General features: G+C 43.2%; 1 protein-coding gene across 1 annotated transcript; it reads left to right on the top strand.

The window, feature by feature from the left end:
• Positions 1 to 15,075: 15,075 nt before the first annotated feature.
• On the top strand, positions 15,076 to 19,258 carry LOC146805683 (zinc finger MYM-type protein 1-like). The gene is made up of 2 exons (XM_085620538.1): positions 15,076 to 16,728; positions 18,852 to 19,258. The coding sequence occupies exon 1, from the start codon at positions 15,139 to 15,141 to the stop codon at positions 16,687 to 16,689; it is 1,551 nt and encodes a 516-aa protein (XP_085476664.1). The 5' UTR covers positions 15,076 to 15,138; the 3' UTR covers positions 16,690 to 16,728; positions 18,852 to 19,258.
• The last annotated feature ends 1,521 nt before the right edge of the window (positions 19,259 to 20,779 follow it).

Genomic DNA, 20,779 nt, shown 5'->3' on the forward strand with positions numbered 1-20,779 from the left:
TAAATGACAGTGCAAAAGTTTTTGTTGTTTTTTTAAGTGGGTGAGGGAAGCAACAATGACAGTAGCGGCGGAAGCAACATAGAGGGCACAGGTGAGAGGAAGTATCGTGGAAGGCAGGGTAAGAAGCAACATGGAGTGTGGTTGGAGAAGTGCATAACATGGACGAGAGAGAGCTACATGTAGCGCAGGAAACAGAGCACAAGGCAAAAGAAAGCGCAACGTGGAAAAGGGAGATGCATACAGGCTCAAAAGCAATGCGAGGGGAGAACCACCCAAGGGCAAGTACAACACTGAGGGAAATGAGGGAAAAGCACATGGAAGAGAGCAACATGGAGCGAGGTGGATGTGTGAAGAGAAATACATGATAGATGGGAAACACTAGCAATCTCATGGAGTGCTTAACCAAAAAGAAAAAAAAGGAGTGCTTGAAGAGTAGGCAGTGTAAGGACCCAAGTAATGAAGCCATGCTCCATGGGAGAGATAGACGCAAGAAAAGGAAGGAAAGCCCACACAACCAGTCTTCAAAGCAAGATTTACTGTGTTCGTAGGTTGCTTTATTAAGAGCATGCCATTTAATGTGCTGAACGCTATGTTTTTGTTCCCACTGCATAGTAATTAAAATGTACAAGCCAATTAAATTTGAAGTATAAGCAAATATGAATCTGCCCAGTGATCTCTCATTCATAGGGTTCATAGGAGCATCCTACCAGATAGTTCCTTCTCAACATTCACATACTGATTTTCAAAGATTAGGATGGCAGGTTGATAGATAGCTATGGACCATGGTGAAAATATTTCTTAATCATTGATATGACTTAGCTTTTCTAGATACCTAGATGCATAGTTTCAGGTGAGAACAAATTACTCAAGAGTAATCAAACATAAGCATAGGCCACAACTTTCCATGAAAGCAACAATTTAGTAGTGAGTTGACAATGGATGAGGATGGTGGTACGATTGGTGGTGAGGGTGATGGTGGTGGTTACGGTGGTTGGGTTGGCTAGGGTGTTGGAGTAAGGGTGGTGGGTAGTGGTGATGATGGTGAGTGTGATGTGGGGAGGGTGGTAGTGGTGGTGGTGAGGGTGATAGTTGTGAGGGTGATGGTTTTCTTGAGGGTGGTGGTGTTGGTCAGGTTGATGATAGTGGTGGTAGAATGGTGGAGCTGGTAAGGGGTGGAGGTGATGGGGGAGGTGGCAGAGGTGGAAAGGGTGGTGGTTATAGAGTGGTGTTAGGACGACTGTGGTGGTTAGGGTGATAGCAGTTAGGATGGTGGTCATGATGGTTAGGGTGGTGGAGTTTAGGGTGCTGGTGGTGGTTAGGGTGCTTGTGGTGGTTAGGGTGATACTGGTTAAGTTGGGGGGTGAAGTTAGGTTAGTGTTTAAGGTGATAGTGATTAGGGTGGTGGTGGTTAGCATAGCATAGGTTGTTTGTGGTGGTTTAAGTAGGGGGTGGTGGCTAGGGTGGTGGTTGTTAGGATAGGGTGGTGATAGTGGTTAGTGGTCGTGGTGGTTAGGGTAGGGTTGTGGTGGTTAGGATACTGTAGTAGTTGTAGTTAGGGTGGTGGTGGTAATTAGAGTAGTGATGTTAGAGTGCTGGTTAGGGTGATGTGGTGGTGGTTATGGTGTTAATGGTGATGTTTACAGTGGTGGTCAGAGAGTTTCTTTAGATGTTTATAATTCCCAAACACATATAATCCCAGCAATATTTTTCCAAAAAGCCCACATGAAATATCATTTTAAACAGGCAAAAGCCAAAATTGAAAAAAAGCAGCCTTAGAGGTGGGATGATTCACAGATGACATAATTTCCTCTTAAATTTGAACAATGAGACTTGAAGTGGAGTAAGGCCTTGTTAATGATAAATGTGCCAGATAAACTTATAGATAATACAAAAACTAGTTATATTGAGATTGCTATGTGTATCCCTCATAAACACATTTTGCAACCAGAAACCGGGTCCTACTCTTTATCCACCTCATTGACGACAGGGAGCATTTATCTCATATATCATTTGCCTTGCCAGGCTAACTGCCAGCACGCATGAGCATGCAGGTTGCATTGTGCGACCTGTAGTCGTGCTTGTGCCTTTCCAATAATCACCTCCACATTCACAGAGTCAATGTGCTGCTCATTAAAATAGTAGTTCTGTTCCAATGGTCTACACATGTTATGTCCCCACTTAGCAGCTACAGGTAGTTGTACATAAATGTCTTTGGTTGTGAAATTGTACCTATGGGTTAGTGGTTGATGAATCAGTGGGTTGCTTTAGGGAGTCACAGGTGTCTTGGAGGCACACAGCCACCATAAATGTTCTGTATGACCCTAACAATGACATTATATAATCTGAAAGCTTGGTTGCTACAAACCTCACATGCTGTACCTGTTTTATGTAAAATGGGATTAGCGATGGCAAGGTCAACTGTTAGGTCCACCCAGACCCCCAACATGGAGAGGGACAGGAGAGGGAAAGGGGGCATGCAACAACACGGAGCAGGACCGGAGTGGGGAGACAGCCTGTAAACACGAGCACTCCTATGGAATGCTGCAACTTAAAAGTACCTCTGAAAGTGCACAAGCAGTGGAAGGACACTTGTAGCTGTGAGGAAGCAGCAGTGTGGCCATGCACCAAAGGAGGAATAAACAAACAAAGAGTAAGTGAAGCAGGCATGGGCTGACCAAAGAGAAGCAAGTAAATGAGAGTGATGATTAAGCCAACTGCAAGCGACAGCAAATGCGCTATCTAGGGCAAGACCTAAACAAATTAATTCCTCCTCTCCGCTTTTTGAATTGTGAATATAGTTTGGAGAATTAACTATATTTCTTATTACCATAAATCTTTCACAGGGCAATATCCCCAAACTGAACCTCAAGTATGTAGATAGGGCAATTAAAAACAAAAACAATATGTAGCTCTCTTCCATGAAAGTATTCATATTGAATGTAATTTAGGCCAATGGCAGAGCCTATGATTGTGTTCTGCTCATGTCATGTTATTAAGCACTTCTGAAATGAGACTGAACTATGATCATGTCTGAGTTAGACATTTTCTTCTGACCAAAGATGTGTGACCAGGGCCAGCTTGAGAGGCCCTTATGCAGTCTAGCCAGGGTAACTACATGGTCAGTCCACAATTTGAAATGTTACAAAGGACTTCTTGAAAGATTCTACCTGAATGTGAAATGCTACAAAGGACTTCTTGAAAGGTTCTACCTGTAGGATTAGACCATAGTCTAACCCAAAAATTAAAGGGCTCAAGGCTTTTAAATCAACAATATTGTCCTCCTCAAACACCTCTCTAAACAATAGAACAGGTTTTGATTTTGGGAGGCTACTTAGTTTCTGAAGGAAGTTGTTCTTGGGTTTCCTCAAAAAATATTAATGTTTAAATTGCCCCTTAGTTCAATCCTGCATAGTTTAGGGTCTTTAATTTATTTTTTACCTGCCTTATATTTATGGGCTTCAACCATAAACATACGCGCCTAGAACTAAATGGAACTATATGAAAATCAGAAATAATATTGAAGGGGAAACCTGAGACAGATGCAACAAAAACATAAGACATGTTCTGAATTCATTCCTCTCCTTGGGCGCATCCCCCCATCAATCAAGAGAGCAAGTACATCTTCCATTAAGACAACAGACTTGACTAGCAACACATAAAAACAGGGGTGATAATACAAGGAGAAGCCAGACAAAAAGGAGTCAACCACCTTTAAGAGTGGCATTTTTGAGAACACATCCAGAGAGGCTCACACTTTTGCAAATTCAGGAAAAAGTTACATTGTCTTCTCTACTGAATAATACTTAGATACATCACCTAGTCAAGTATCCACAGTTTGCCTAGTCTTTGGCCTCCAAAGCTGGAGCATATGTTTTGGCTACTATCAAGACCTTGACCAAAGAAACTCACTTATTCAAACTCTGATCATTTTTCTTGCATGAATTTGTTTCTATCTGATTCCAGCAAAACATTGTTAATATTGATATTGAAGGCCAATTAATTACCACAGACAGTGGCTAAAAGCAAAATTATTTTAGCTCTTAAAAAGCAAGCATTGCCATAGTAGACCCTGCACTGATGGAACTACTTTGTGTGTGGTTGTGCTCCTTAAGAAAGGGCAGAATGACATTACTCTCAGTGAAATTAGACAATGGCTCCAGTGGGCTGAGCCATTGCCCTATGCTTTATGTTGTAGTGTCTGGAACAAAATGTGAATGGTACAATAACACACACATTGATGAAGAGAACTGGCTGAAAGGCTCTATAACTAATTATATTATATATATAAATTTAACAAAATCAAAAGATGTTGGCTAAAGTCAGACCTAAAAATAACATATGCAAGATTCACTGTCATTGTTTAGCTGTAAATCAAAAATATGTTGTAAGATATGGGCTGTTTCACTGGGTGCTAAGGTTATCAGACACAATGGTGGGAAATGATTCATGGGACATTTTAGGGTGAGAAAACAGGTAGGATCTTCTGCTTGTAATGTGCATGTGCCACGTATAAAGAGTTACAAATGACATCACCTCTTGCCACATGCCTTCTACCATTGCTGCAATGAGTGGGTGGACTCTTAATCTTTGACTATCTTTTTGTAGTTCAGCACCTCATTACCCTTACAATGATTGTTATTGTGCTGCTCTTGTTTTGGATTGGACTGGAGTATAATGTAGCATATTTCACCCTAGTATAACCCTCCTGTGTCATACCTACACCATTATGTATGTGCAGAACTATGTTTTTATTTCTGAGGGCCTATTTGGTTTGGCGCATATATATTCAATCTATGTATGATGAGGCCTCTGTCATGATGGTTGTAGGATATTGTGATACACACAAGGAGCCATACCCTATGTGGGTTGTGTCTCCTTCCATAGCTAGAAAGGCATCCTATATGCTAGATCATGGAGCAATATGTGTATACCAGTTACCTGGCACAGGCATGTGAGAAGAATGTCATCTTGATTTTGAATAAATTTTGCTCTTCCAGAAAGTCTACTCTTTTGTTGTTGGTGTTAGTAGTTTGATATGGGAGAAGTCAGCTACACCCACAAAATTTCAGAAATTTGTCATGGCACAAAAATTCCATTCAGCAGCATTGACGGTTTCCCTGTCAGTGGGAATTCTTATTTAGCTTTCCACATGATTTACCGGAGCTTCAATTGCATGATTAAGCATATACAGAAGGCAGGTTAGGAAATGTTTTGTAGCAAGATCACAATGTGCAGATAGCTAACTCTGAATTGATAGTGTGCGGCCATTAATATTACAGAAGTAATGGCATGGCTGCCCTGATGTTAATTTTGCTTTGTGGGTAGCCCTCAGTGATAGCCAAAATGAACAGTACGATCTCCATATTAAAAGCGTATTGTGTGAGAATGTGATAGAACCAATGTTGAATGGCTCAAACTTACAGCTTTCAGCTTGCTGCAGCCTCAAATACATCCCTAATGATTGTTTGGTGTTTACGTATGGTGTGTTTTCACTCTTTTTCGCACTGCAAATCATATACCACATGACCAAGTACTGTTAATCAAGTTGCCCCCTGCTTCGATGAGGAAATAATTTTCTCAATACTATAAAATTTTAAATACATAGGTCCCACATACCCATTCCTGCATCACATCTTCAACCTTAGAACCAAAAGGATCAGTCAGGGACTCATCACCTCTACACCTCAACAACTCTATTACCACGAAACATTTGTCGACGCCAGGACACACGCCGAAGTCAGACCACTACTCAAAAAACCCTCCGCCGACACCAGCAAACTTTAAACATACCTGCGAATCTCCCTGCTCCCATTCTCAGTAAAAGTACAGGAAAAGATAATCAACAAGCAACTCATGACACACCTGGAGCAGAACCAGCTACTCAACGCCTCCTAATCCAGCTTCCGCAGCAATCACAGCACCGTAAATGTGCTGATCTCAGCCACTGCCGACATCCAAACCCTCCTCGACTGAAGAGAAACAGCAGCTCTTATCCTCCTCGATCTCTCGGCAGCCTTTGACACTACATCCCACCACATGCGGATCAAAAGACTCCACCACATGAACATTCAAGGGAACACGCTTAGATGAATCACGCCTCAACGGAAGAACCCAGAGGATCCACCTCCCACCTTTTACCTCTGAAGCCAAGGAGATCACCTGCGGTGCCCCCAGGGCTCATACCTCAGTCCCACTCTGTTCAATGCATATATGGCCCCGTTGGTCAAAATCATGAGATCCCACGGTTTCAACATAGTTTCCTATGCAGATGATACCCACCTCATCCTCTCACTCACAACAACCCCACTACCACCAGAACTAACTTCCACAGATGCATAACAAGCATCGCTGATGGATGAAGAACAACTCCCTGCAGCTGAACACAGACAAGATGGAAGTACTGATCTTCAGCAATAGCAGGTACAAATAGAACAATTCCTGGTGGCCATCAGACCTAGGTCCAAAACTCATTGCCTCTGGCCACGCCAGAAACCTCAGAATCATCATTGACAACAAGCTCACCATTTATTCACAGATCAACACCAACTCCTCTGCCTGTTTCCACACTATGCACACGCTACATAAGATCTTCACGTGGCTACCCCTACACACAAGACATACCTTGACTCAGGCCTTCATCACCAACCGACTGGGCTACGGTAACAGCCTCTACGTAGGAATCACTGCACACCTCTTACAGAGACTTCAAACCATACAGAACCCTGCAACCAGACTCATCCTCGACCTTCCCCCATGAACCAACATCACACCCCATCTCAAACAACGCCACTGGCTCCCTGAACAGAACAGATGCCAATTCAAGCTGCTGATCCATGCACACAAGGCACTACATTAACCACCGCCTGAACTTCCACCAACAGTTGAGAAGACAATGCTCCTCCTACTTCTCATTGCCCATACTCTCCAAATCTACCAAAGCAGAAATGGAGAACGCTCCTTCTCCCACATCACAGCAAAGTTCAGGAACAGCCTCCCCACACAATTTCAGACTATCACCTCACTTCCAGAAATCCGAATGGCCCTGAAGACCTGGCTGTTTGAATAAGACTCCAGGACCTGCATGTGCCTGTATATATTGGGTGATTAGCCGTGCTTCATAAATCCTGATTGATTGAAATATGTTTATTTTTATTGCAGGCATCAATTCTATTGAATTGCTTTTCATATTAAGTTCATAGGCTACTGGTGCAGAGCAAAAATTCCAATCTGTTACTGTATCGCTATAGAATGGTAGATGAGGAAAAATATGCAGCAATATATTTATTGGAGATTTCTTTAATTTTTTTCTAAACAAGAAGGGCCTGATTCACAAGTTGCATTTTAGTACATATAGTAGTAAACAGTAGTACTACAGAACTTCAAAATGGAATTCACAATATGGATGAAGATCTCCACCTCTGCCTTTCCTATTTTTTTCTGTGCAGAGGTTTGTGCCCCGGTGGCATGGGTCTCAACACTTGCAAGTATATGACTTTGTAGTAAATATAGGATGGACTGGGGGAGTGGTGGGAAAATGGGGAACAATTGACCAAAAATGGGTGACATTAAGGCAAAATTATGGAGGAGTTTGGGAGGGACATGGTAATACAAAACATACAAACGCAAAAGAGAAAGAGAAGTAAATTCACAAAATACAGCTCTAATGGTGTGAAAACAATCTTAAATGTACTCCAGCCCAGCCTTGGAGTATGTCAAGCACGACACATGGCAAACCATTGGTCCTGTAATAAACTATCATAGAAAAAATTGGAGACAGGCTGTGACACAAACAAAACATAGGAAATAATGTTAACTAAATATATATATATATACATGTATATTCACTGGAAAAAAAACAAAGAAAAAGGAATGTTATAGTTAGGCTGACGTTTCACTTGTACAAAACTAGAGAAATTCAGCCGTTATAGTTATTGAGCTAACTATAACTCGCGCCCCTGCAACGCACTGCTTATGACCTAACATATTACATCACTCATGACGTGGTCAGTGACATCGTTCAGGGTGTGCCCACCAGAAAATATCACAGGCAGCACTGAGATGATTCCAAGATGGTGGCCACTGAAGCGAATATCCAAGCACTGTTAGCAGAATTCCACAATGAAATGGTGGCCTGGCGCTGGGATATTATTCATGATATCTCAGACCTTGACTGATTCTATTCAGCAGACTGAGCTGCACATTGAGGTAGTCAAAATTGAGGTTGCAGTAACCTCCCTCTAGCAGGATTAACTGGTTACAGGCTGGCTATTACAAGCAAACAAGACTGAAAATCACTCTCGGAGAAATAACATATGTATACAGGGGGTACCCAAGGAGGTCCTCAACAAAGACCTCGAAGAATATTTTTCAACACCTCCTGCAGAATCTAACATTAGACCCTCCAGGGCTCAACTGCATGCACAGAGTTCTTTTAGCTTACCAACAGAAAAGGAATCTAAAACCAGATTTCCTCACAAGCACTTTTTTACAGACATGGAAACTGTTCTACATGCTTCTCAATAGCAGGAACCCATTTCTTTCTGAGACGCCACAGAGTATTTATTCAAGGATGTTTCCCCACTCATGTTGCCAAGGCACAGAGAATTTGCACAGATCACTACTCATTTGAGCAACTAGAACATTCCATACAGATGGAGATCACCCTTCTGCTTACCCTTCACCTACAAAGGCACACAATTTGGCATCACTGAGACACCTGAAGCGAACAATGTCCTATGTTTGGCAAGCACCACTGCTCTGACTCTGTCAATGATGGATCTGCACCCCTCAAAACAGACCTACGAGGACTGTGGCATACAACTAAAACCAAAAGGTCTGTAAGGAACAGAAAGGGCAATGACAACTACAGGACAGGGAGTCCAGACCTGCCAATTCTGAAGAGGACTAAGTTCCTTTGGAAGCTTAGGGTATTGAATTATAGGAAAGGTCACCTCAACCACCTAAATTGATGATCCACCATAGCCGGTGGGGGATCCTCGAGGGTCATTGTCACCTATCACCCTAGTGCCCCCGGCTGGCCACTGTTGCGGCATGTTGACTGGATTGCTGATTTCTGGGTTTGCCGCCACCTCACAAACTTTGCCTAGCCATCAGGTGAGGGCTCACCAAGATGTCCCTGAAGCTAGCCTCACATCCAAAGTAAGCCGTACTCATGCAGACAGCCTATGGACACGTTGTATGACTCTTCTTAAGAATTATTTTTTGATGTTTCAGTTCACAGTTATGATTATTGTCATTTCATTGTTCTCTGTTCTATACCCGATCTCAAGTTCATACAGTCACGGCCTAGACAGTTTTTCAAAAATATGCAACACACAAGTATTAAAATATACTGCTTCCTTCCATTTACACCTACTATTGGAGGTGGAGAACTTACTGGAAAAGGGGAACAGTACCTCGTCACATTTGCTCTCACAAAGGTGCAACCTACTGTCCTTAAGACAGTTACATTAGATATCACACTACAAGGGCTCAACTTCCCAGTTAAAAGAAGAGCCTTTTTGCAATGTCCCAACATTAAGGAGGTTGATATAGCCATCCTCCAAGAGACTCATGTTGTCTGAAAAGATATCCTAGACGCCGCTCTTATTGGCTCCCCTCCCATTACCATGTATTCGGCACTTCTAAAACTTGAGTCATGGCTATACTGCTAAGGCCAGCCGCGGTGCGTCCATTGGGGCGTAGGGGCGTAGCCCCACCAGCCCTGGACCCGCGTTAAAGAATTAAAATAAATGTTAAACAGAAACGCGAAATAATTACCATTTAATTACTTATTCGGCGCCGGGCAGCACCCGACTTTATCGGGAGTGTGCAGGGGGGGGGGGGCGGGCCGGGCTGGCTGGTGTCTGTGTTTAAAAAAACGTTTATCCCCGCATGCATGCTTCGGGCAGCAACTTGCCCGAGCATGCGCACCCAGGCCGGCCCCATTAGCTAGTAGGGGGGGGGGGGGGGTGCAGGACCTGCTGGCGGCAGCGCTGGCAGCAAAAGGCCGACAGGGCGAGGAGTCACTGTGCCCTCCAAGCCAATCCTGGTGCTGCATGCAGCGCCACTGCGCCAGGATTGGCCGGTCACCGCAGGGGCGGGCAATCCATATTGGATGCCGAGCGCGTGACGTAAGTAACGGTCGGGTTCACTTCTTCACTCTGTCTCGACTGACTCGTGCGCGTCGCTGCCTGAGCCCAGCCTCGTGGTCGTGAGGGACGGTGTGTGTGTGGCTACTGCTTGCGCAGGACCTTCATTAGTTCCCCAGGTAAGATACAACTTATTTTTATTTATGGCCTGGGAGAGAGTGAAAATGAGCCGTGAGGGGTGCTGTCCGGACCGGATGATAGAAGTATGAGGCGGTGAAGGCAGGTTGGTTATAGGCCTGTGAAGGGACGGTGGCACGTGGCATGGGTGAGAGCCTGAGGTCTGCCAAGGGGGTGAAGCCGGGATGAGAGGCCTAACGGGGGGTGAAAGCATTGGACTGGCATAATTATGCCAGTCCAATCAGCAGTATTGCATTGCATGTCCGGAGCTCATTTGCATTAGCGCGAGCTTTGTCTTTCACACTGTGATACTAATTGAATGAGACTGTGACATCAAACATTTCAATCGACCCCTGGTGCCGGGGTCAGGCAGTTTTGCCCTTCCACTCTATTAGCACTCCAGTGTAATTGTGTTTGGCGGCCGCTTCACTAGTACCTGGTCACGGGTGAATGCAGATTTTGCCTTGAGATGGTCAATTGCAGATCACTCTGGAGTGGACCGGGCCGGCTGGGATAAAGCCTTGTTCTTCAAAGATGTGAAGTGACGTGTGATATCCTGAGATCGTGGGGGACGTTCCCAGAGGAGAGGAAGAGGTTAACAAGAACTCTGGGTGAGTGTACCACTTTAACTAGGTGCATCTGTATGAGATTTACACAGGAACATAAAATGTAAAATGCCAGTTTGTCTTCATAATCCAGCCAGTACACAACCGGAAAGGCACTTGCTTCTTGTGTTTTATCCTTTAAAATGGATTTTAGAATGTATTAGTTGCGGCTTAAAGTAGTAATAGCTTTTACCTATTTTTACAGCATGGCCTTTCTAAAAATACCAACTCAGTCAGCCCAAACTTTGCACTTCTACCCATTATATTGTTCTAATCCAGGTAACTATTTTGAATACACCTCAATTGTTAAATCAGTGCATACACTGTGCTACATTAATTTGTTAACAGTTGTTGTCAATGCCATTAAGATGTGTTGCTCTTTTTTTCTCTGCCAAAAAAAAACCTCTGTTTACCAAGTATTTGTGTTGGCAACAATGGTGCTGTAAAATGCCTCAAAGATAGCATCGCCCCCCAGATCAACACAGTATACCAGACCTGCTACTGTCCCACGTTTCAATTTTTCAACTAAATGTCAAAACAACATGGTGATGGAAGAAATGCTTGAATGTATCTCAGCCACTAGCCAGGACTTGATGCCGCATTACAGACCCTCGCTTTTCACCCACTGTGCCACCCTAGATACACCCGCCATTTTTTAAAAGTTGAACACAGTCTCTGATGTGCACAAGCACGTGTATGCAAAGCAGTACAGTTATCCAGATCTCAACTGATTGATAAGGGGAAGACCAAGAACTACTTATATTTAGTGCAAATTGGAGAATGACAGTTGGATGGATAGATGCTCGTATTGGGCAAAATAACATATCACCAAGAGCTGTGAATTCTCATCTCCATGGCAACTATTGTAAGTGATCATACATTGGGATGATTGTATGTCTCTGTAATTGATCATGTCAGAGATGGGGTTGTTCTCGCAAAAGAAGAAAGATGACTTCAGAGAAATTTACAAAACATAACTATATGAAATTGGGTTACTGGCTGGGTTAAGGGCTTGAACCTCAACTCAGGCAGAAACCAACCTTCCTGTCAGGGCAAAGTCACAAGCAACCCCAAATTAACCTGTGCCTAACCTTCTGTTAGCTTGGCACAAAGCAGTCAGGCTTAACTTAATAAAGTATTAATGCAGCACTTCAAACAGCTATAACTGAAAACAAAGCACCAGAAAAATACCACACCAATTCAGAAAAAGAGAATAACATTTAATAAATTATCTAAGACCAAAACAACAAAAATTCAATAAGTAGAACTTGAGATTTAAGTGAAAATAGTGCTTAAAAGCACAAAGCACCAGCTGCGATGGACCGGGACAAACTCACAAGTTTAGGCTGACCACGATCAAGCACAGGCCAGATACAGTGACTAAGTTAGGCCCGCTGAACAAAGTACCTAAAATCAGGGTTGCTAAGCTTTGCAAAATCTCACATGGAGGATGCGCCATGCAGTGGTGGTTCCGCAGGGCTATGAGGCAAGGTCCTGCATCAAGGGTGTGCCACGCAGCAGTGATTCCGGGGTGATGCAGGGCTGAAATATGAGGTCTTGTATCGAAGATGCACAGCGGCAGTTTCAAGGCTGCGATGTAAGGTCCTGCATCAAGGAGGTTTCAGGCAGCGGTGCGTCCGAAAAGATGTGGGTTCCTTCGTTGGGGATACAGGGCTGCGAGGTGATGCGGCACGCTTCAGCAGTTCTGCATGGATCACAGCTGGGCTGGCTAAGCAACTTCTGGCCCACTTTCAAGGGTCCAGGAGTGGGGTGGCAACCCTTGGGGGGGGGGGGGGGGGAGACTCAGCCGACAGAGTCCAGCTGTTGGGTTCAAGGTGGTTGGAGCCTTTTCTATACACAAAGCTATGAGCAGAAGGCCAGCCGACTAGCCCTTGGAGTCACTCTGGTGATCAAGATACAGGTCCAATCCATCTCTCTCAGACAACAGAGTAGCAAGGCAGCAGAGTAGCAGTCCTTCTTGCAGCAGAGCAGCACAGCATTCCCTCTCAGTCTTCCACAGATCCAGAGGTGTACTGAAACGTTAGGTCTGATGGTCCAATATTTATACTTGGTGCCAGCTTTGAAGTAGGAGAAGGTCCTGGAGTTTTCCACCCCCAGTGGTGTTGGGTTCCTACTTCACTGCCCTGGCCCCAGCTTGACTGGGGGCACATAGGACTAGTGTAAAACCCTTTGTGAGTGTGCTTACGCAGATCCTTTGTGATGTAAAAGTGTGGAAGATGGCAGCTCCAATCCCTCCCCAATCAAGTCAGAGATGTCCCATCCTGCCAACACCGATTTCTCTTTTATTGCACTGTCTGGGAGCAATACACAAAGACCAACTGCCAGCTATACCTAGTCATGTGACCTAGGATACAGGCTACAGACACCAAATGGTCTGGACAAGAAAATCCTACCTTTCTAAAAGTGCCATTATCAGAATTGCGATTTAAATGTAACTTCACCATTAAAGAAGGTTTTAAATTATAATTCTTAAGACACCAAACTCGATATTCCCACCTGCTCCCAATTGAAAGTCAACACTCATTAAATATCATCCTTTTTTTCACTATTAGGACATGTAAAAGTAAAAAGTACATGTCCAACTTTTTAAATGCACTCAACCATGCCCTATGGCCTATTTAAGGCCTACCCTAGCGGTGTCTTGTATGTATTTAAAAGGAAGGCTTAGGACTGGCAAAAGTTATATTTTGCCAGGTTTAAGTGGCAGTTTAAACTGCACACACTGACATCAATGGCAGGCCTGAGAAATGTTTGAAAGGCTACTAAAGCAGGTGGTGCAATAAGTGCTGCAGGCCCACCAGTAATATTTAATTTACAGGCCCAGGGTACAGATAGTACCACTTTACTAGGGACTTACAAATAAATTAAATGTGCCTTTTACCAGCTCTTTCATGAATAATTCAGGAGCCGCTCTCAAAACTTCAAACAAGCAGATCGTAGGCAGGGAAATGTCAAGGCTCATTAATTCACCACCGTGTGCTGACGTCCAAAAACATGCGGATAGCTAAATAAAAGTTTTAACTTTTGAATGTACACTGGTGAATATTTAATCTGATTCAAATGAAATCTGTGAATTTCCCAGTGCGTTGCGAGCCTGCCTTTATTGTTTTGTGAATTGTAATGGGTATTGTTAATATTAATGCTTATTGGAGCGTTATGTTTTTTCCCCACAGTCTTTGTTTCATTACCCTACTGTTTCAAAAATAAATTGTTATCTTTTCATTTTCAGCACCTGACAACCTGAAACATTACCGCATTTTGGGGCAATTTTCCAGCAAACAACAAGAGGACCCCAACCTCCTTTGCTGCTCTCTCACCCGACCCCGGCTACAACCCAGCAAACACCAGTGTTAAAGGTAAGGCAACTGATGCTATATATTTTTTTACATCGTAGTTAGAGCATGTATGTCATGTGGTCACTCTCAAGGCCCTCAAGCAGTGTCTTTCAGTGCCTCCAGCAACACTATGGCACAGAGAGGCAGGAGGCAGTACGGCTCTATTTTTAGCAGTCATTTGAGATGTATTAGGATAATGCACAATATATATGTATAATGTATTTATACTGAAATTTGATATTATTGCACTGCACCTTATACGTTGTACTTTGATTATTGACAGGTTTCTTTAATATATATATATATATATATATTGGTAAGGCCAGCAACACCCGACACCCCATCATGAATACAGTACAAGAGCTGATTACAAAGTCATTCCAGTCACGGCCACTTGAACAAAAACTGAAGTTAAAAGAATTGGGACCTCATCAGCCTGAAATAAACCTACAGCAAACTACCCAGGACAGAGGAAAAATGTCAAAACGTACATTCTCAAATGCCTGGTACACAAAAGCTGATTGGCTTACAGGCTGCCCTATACGCAATTCTCTGTTCTGCTTCCCCTGCTTGCTGTTTGGCGGTGACTTTTCTTGGACACGGCAAGGAATGGTCGACCTGAAGCACATCGCTGAAAAAATAAAGAAGCATGCGCTCACAAGAAATCATCTGGAAAACCTGACAAGACTGGGAATGTTTGGGGAAGACGCACCAATTGAGCAGCAGATAAATGATGCGTATCGCAAATCCATTCAAAAACACAATGAAGCTGTGGATAAGAACAGGCAAAATCTATCCAAGATCATTGATTGCATTCGTTTCTGTGGTGCTTTCGAACTGGCATTGCGAGGCCATGATGAATCGGAAACTTCCTCAAAACCTGGGATCTTCCGAGGCCTAGTGGATTTAATGTCAACCATAGACCAGGATTTGGAAAGACATTTAGCACATGCTACAGTCTTTAAGGGCACCTCTAATACAATACAAAATGAACTCCTTGACTGTATGCTCGAAATTATAAGAAGCCATATTGTGCAAGAGTTGCGAAACACAGACTTTGTGGCTATTCAGGCTGATGACACCACTGATGTGTCCACTCAAACACAGTCCGTGTTAGTGTTTCGGTACCTTGACAGTGACAGAAACATTGTGGAAAGATTTTATGGCTTCACGCATTTAAGTGACTCTAGTGCAGCAACCATCACTGAAGCAATACTGTGTCAACTGGACTTAATTTTCCCGGACCTGCCTCAAAAACAAAAGCTTATCGCACAAAGCTATGACGGTGCATCCGTAATGAGTGGGAGCCTTAGTGGAGTTCAGAAGAGAATTCGAGATGTGTACCCTAATGCTCATTTTGTGCACTGTTACGCCCACCAACTCAATCTTATTATGCAACAGGCGGTATCAAAGATCAGAGAGACACGAGTCTTCTTTCAGGATATCGGAGGCATAGCAGCATTCTTCACACGTTCCCCCAAAAGAACAGAAGCCCTTCATGAGATTGTGGACAAAAGCGTACCAAGGGGATCCTCAACTCGTTGGAACTTTCACATTCGTACAGTCAACTTAATCTTTGAACAGAGGGAGGGCCTTGAGAAATGTTTTGTCGCCATAGCATCCAGAGCAGACTTTGATCACACAAGTCAGAATGAAGCCCATGGCTTTATTAGAACACTACAAGACAAAGAGTTTCAGTTCTTACTGTTTTTATTTCATGACATAATGATTCCTGTTGATGTGTTATACGATCAGTTGCAAAGAAAAGACCTAGATACTGTCTCTGTGAAAGCCAATACATCTGCATTTGTACAACAGATTATGAAAGTGAGAGATGGGGTTGAAGATTTAGAGAGCAAACTGCCGCAGCATTCTGTTTTTGCAAACCGCAGACAAAACATCACCTCTCTGGTTCGAATTGGAAAGGAGATATGTGACATTGTAATTGTGCAGGCGAAAGAACGCTTTTCGTTCACAAAACATTTGGTGAGTGCGACTTTATTGCAAGGTAAAGAGTTTGCACAATATGATGAATCCTTCCCTGAGCGTGCTCTGAATCAGGCTGTGGAAGCGTATCCTATGCTCAAAAAAGAGCAGCTGAGAACTGAGTTAACTGTACTCTACGGAATGCCTGTGTACCGGAAGGCCACAAGCGCCTTGACTTTGCTGAGTTTAATTCATAAACTGCATATGGAAAACTCACTTACAGAGACAGTGACTTTACTAAAAATTGTGATTACGACTCCAATGACAACAGTAGAAGCTGAACGATGTTTTTCAGCCTTAAAGCGCATAAAGACATTCCTCAGGAACACCATGCTAGAGGAAAGACTAAATGCTTTGGCGATGCTATCTGTAGAGAGCAAGCTAGTCCAAAAGATACCGGACTTCAACATGAAAGTAATTGACAAGTTTGCTACACTGAAAGAGAGACGTGCGGATTTCATCTACAAAAAGTGAATGCTGCTACTTGTTTGAATACAAAAAATTCTGATTGAGGTAAGAAATGCATTGTTATCTCTGTTTTTAAAAGTTTTGTAGTGTTTGTTCTATTTGGAGACTACACAGATTTGCTCACCTTTGTTCACTGGCCTGACCTGTCTCCCGCAGGGTGAACGATTCGTTGCTTGTGTTGCCTATCAAACCTTTCCCCTTGGCAAATTGCGAAAACCTTTATACCAGTGGTTCCCAAACTGTTTACTCCTGAGGACCCCAATTGAGTCACCACTGGAAGCCGGGGACCCCCAAGCAATTTGTATGACTTAAATTTCAAACATTAAAACAGTAATTCGAAAACAATAAACACACGTGTGCACACAAAACGGATACTCGAATTACTAAGGATTTTAGTATTTTATATTGAAAGAATTTGCAAAAAACAGGAGGGTTAGCGCTGCATCTCCATGACTAACTTTTAAATGGTTGGTTTTATTTCGCAGTATGAGACTCCTGCCAGGGCCAGACTGGAAACCCAAAGCAGCCCAGGCAAATGTTTTCAGACCAGTCCCCATACAGTGCACACCTAGTGCAGTGAGTGCGCCTGACCACTACAAAGGGGGCTTTGGGAGGCTCTCCCCCCAAGACAATTTAGGAAACAATGGTGCAGTCTACAACAAATGTATTATTATATATTGAATTGTATCAGCTTTTAAAGAGTAGTAAATGATGACCTTACTATGCACCAGGATATGACAATCTTTGTTGGGGTTCTTCAATGATTCCCATATTATCCTCCTCCAACAGTGCCTCTCATCTCTCCATAGCCCCTCTGTCACATGTATTTAATTTGTTTTATAACATCTCTCATACCATTGAAGGATGTCAGAGCACCTTAAATCACACACATATAGGGGCTGATTTACAAGCCCCTTGCGCCACAGGTGCGTCACAAAAAGTGATGCACCAGTGACGCATTTTAGTGCCCCATATTTCCAAGGCAGGAAAAGCAACCCTGCGTGACTTTTACTGGTCTTGTAAATATGGCCCAATTGCACACAGCACTTTACGTGAAAGGGACGTTCCATGAGTGTTGCTGTGGGTGTTCCCACGCATAACCCATGGAACCAGACACATTTCCAGATTTACGAGGAATCGTACATCTGGAAATGTGTCTGAATGCTGCGCCACCCCAGGGGAGGCGTAGGGAGGGGCAACTTGGAGAAATGTATTAATTTCTCCTCTTTCTATGCATGTTGCATTCTGCAGCACGCATAGAAACAGGATATTACCTCTGGTGATTGTTTATGTACAGGAAGGTGTCCCTTCCTGCACATAAACAATCAGTAAAACAATGACGTTTTGCAAGTTCTATGTGTGCTAATGCAGCACACTTAGAAGTTGAAAAACGCCATTTCTGATTGTTTACATGCAGGAAGGGTTACTTCCTGCACATAAACAATCTCCCCACGACACAGGCATCCTTGCACCATGGTGCAAATGTGCCTGTGCAGGCGTATGGCAGCAGTTTGTGCGCCAGCACAGGGGGAAGCACAGAGATGCAACATATTGTTGTAAATATGTCGCATCCCTGTGCTTCGAAAGTGACTCAGTGCGGCGCAGCCAAATGGCTTGCGACACACACAGTCAATTTTCTTGCAAATCTGCCCCATGGAGACAATTATTCATACGTGTAAATCAGTGTATAGAAAATGTTACATAAGGCAAATGCGACTACAGGGTGTAGGATTCACATGTTATTCATACTGGTAGGCATTTTTAAAGAGTGCTTGGTCTGGAGAAGCACAAACTCAGGATTCAGAACATAACAGTGGTTAGCATTGACTTTAACAATAAAAATGTATTTCCACCCAAATAAACCTTTTTAGCAGGATTAGGATAATGAAAGACTTGAAACAAACATATGTTTCTAACTTGTATCATGCAGCTTGCAAGCAGCTCTTTGATGACAGTTTATAGGTCACTGTGCTAGATTACTATTGTCACTTATGAACTGCACAGTAACAAAAGAATCTGTGACTAAAGCAGTAACCCACTAACCTAGGCACATAAAAAATGTTTTTCAAAATGCATGGTACACGTTCTTTGCAGTAGGCATATTAACCCTCTGTGCTACATTAGATAAGTCAAAGCTGCCACTTGACACAACTCTCATCTCTCTCCAGCAGGTACATTAATCACCGACGTAATCTTGACACTTTTATTGTTGCTGGAAAACTGCTGATTCTACAAGGAACTTTTTTGTGCTTTTAAAATTACTGCCTGAGGACCCCCCTGGGAATGTGACCACAGTTTGGGAAACACTGCTTTATACCATTTATATTTGGGGTACTTGCGTGGACCTATGTGAAGTGTGTGTACAAAGTTCAGCTCAACCAGAATCACGGTAACAGCGCATTGCGCTGCCTCTTTTATATTCAGTATATTGTAAGACTGTTTTTCTTCCCCCGCCTTTCCTTGTTTTGTTTCCCTGTTTTCCCCTTGCTTGCCATTCGTTACTCTAGAGTCTAATATTCAGTATGTTGTAAGACTGTTTTTCTTCCCCCGCCTTTCCTTGTTTTGTTTCCCTGTTTTCCCCTTGCGTGCCATTCGTTACTCTAGAGTCTATTCTAATAGAGTCGGAAGGCCGTAGGGGAAGACTGTGGACTTTTCTTCAAGTTCCTGACGCTCCTGCGGAACGAGCCTGGCAACCATTACACTGCTGTGCAACTTCTTCTACTCTTAGAGCTGAGATTTCCATGAGTCTTATAGTCTGAATTCAGCACCTGAGCAAAATAGGACAGAAAGTATGAAGCTCTGTGGTAATACTGAATAAGCAGCTACCTATGTTATGCCATCTATTAATGTAATAACTGCACTTTCACAATTGCTGCTTTAACCTTCCTGCTTTCTCAAATTTGCTTGAAAATGCACGATTTTTCTTCTTTTTTTCCAAAATTTTCTTGGGGGGGGTAACCCCCCCAAACCCCCCTTTTGGGGTTCGGGCTCGCTCGCAGTGCTCGCTCGCTACGGTGCTGTATGCTAATTCGGTTGCGCCCCACCACTTTCAAATCTCACCCACCGCCCCTGGCTAAGGCATGGCTTAACTTTTGGATTTGAATCAAAATGTCTGAACAGGGAAGGGAGGCTGATTGTATTTATTAATGCGTGACGCCAAGAAATTGTTTCATCTAAAATGCACATACTATGAAAAAGCAGACAGATTGCTAGCATACCATACACAAGCTCGCTCTAGAAACCATATCCATAGCATCTATGATGAGCGATGAGTGATGAGCAGGGAACAACCCACATAAACACCAAGAATATCCTTGCTTGCTTCGCCAGGTGGTTACTCAGCATCTTTTTACAAGGCTTTTATCACACTATTAGCTGCACCTCTGGCAGCTGTTTACGTTTACAACATCATAGTTACAAGTGACATTGTCAGTGATACAATTCTGGAGTCTAAAGTAATTTTGCTATTAAAAGCTCACAAAGAGCCTACATTGTGATCCTCATGCATATCCACTGAACTCTCTCATATCACACAACAAACAAGTTTCATTCACAGCCACTATGCAAGGGACAAACCCCAGCTAGTTGCTACACGCATCCAAGTAGCCTAAAGATCCAAGACACCAATGGTCCTTCTCTCTCTGAAAACAGAGAAGACCTTCAATAGATCCATAGTCTTATCTCTCCAAACATTTAGATGGAACCCCCATGGGTCCAAGAATAAAATGCATGATCTTAGCCAGCTACCAACACCCGGCAGCTAAATTGAAAGTGAATCGAGATCTCTCCTCATCAATACCCATCACAAGGGGCACCGGGCAGGGATGCCCTTTGTCCCTGCTGGGGTTTGTCTTGGGAGTGCTCAAACATGATATCGTACATTTTGGTTGAACAGCTTTGTCCAGCTTTAAACTGGAACTCTAATGTGGCGTAGTGGAAGGGCTTTCTTCACAGGAAAGTTTTTTTTCCAGTGCAGGAAAAAAGAAGTGAAAAGTTAGCAAGTGCCTTCACACTTGGTCAGGTATTTCCGCTTGGGCAAATACATTTGTAAATGCTCTCATTTGAAAATTGAACTCACAAAAGAATTTCATGACTA

Source organism: Triturus cristatus, chromosome 8 (assembly GCF_964204655.1).
Source record: "Triturus cristatus chromosome 8, aTriCri1.1, whole genome shotgun sequence".
Classification (NCBI taxonomy): domain Eukaryota; kingdom Metazoa; phylum Chordata; class Amphibia; order Caudata; family Salamandridae; genus Triturus; species Triturus cristatus.

Excerpts from the sequence above, each read along its gene's own strand:
- LOC146805683 (XM_085620538.1), top strand. The coding sequence starts at position 15,139 with ATGTCAACCATAGACCAGGATTTGGAAAGACATTTAGCACATGCTACA.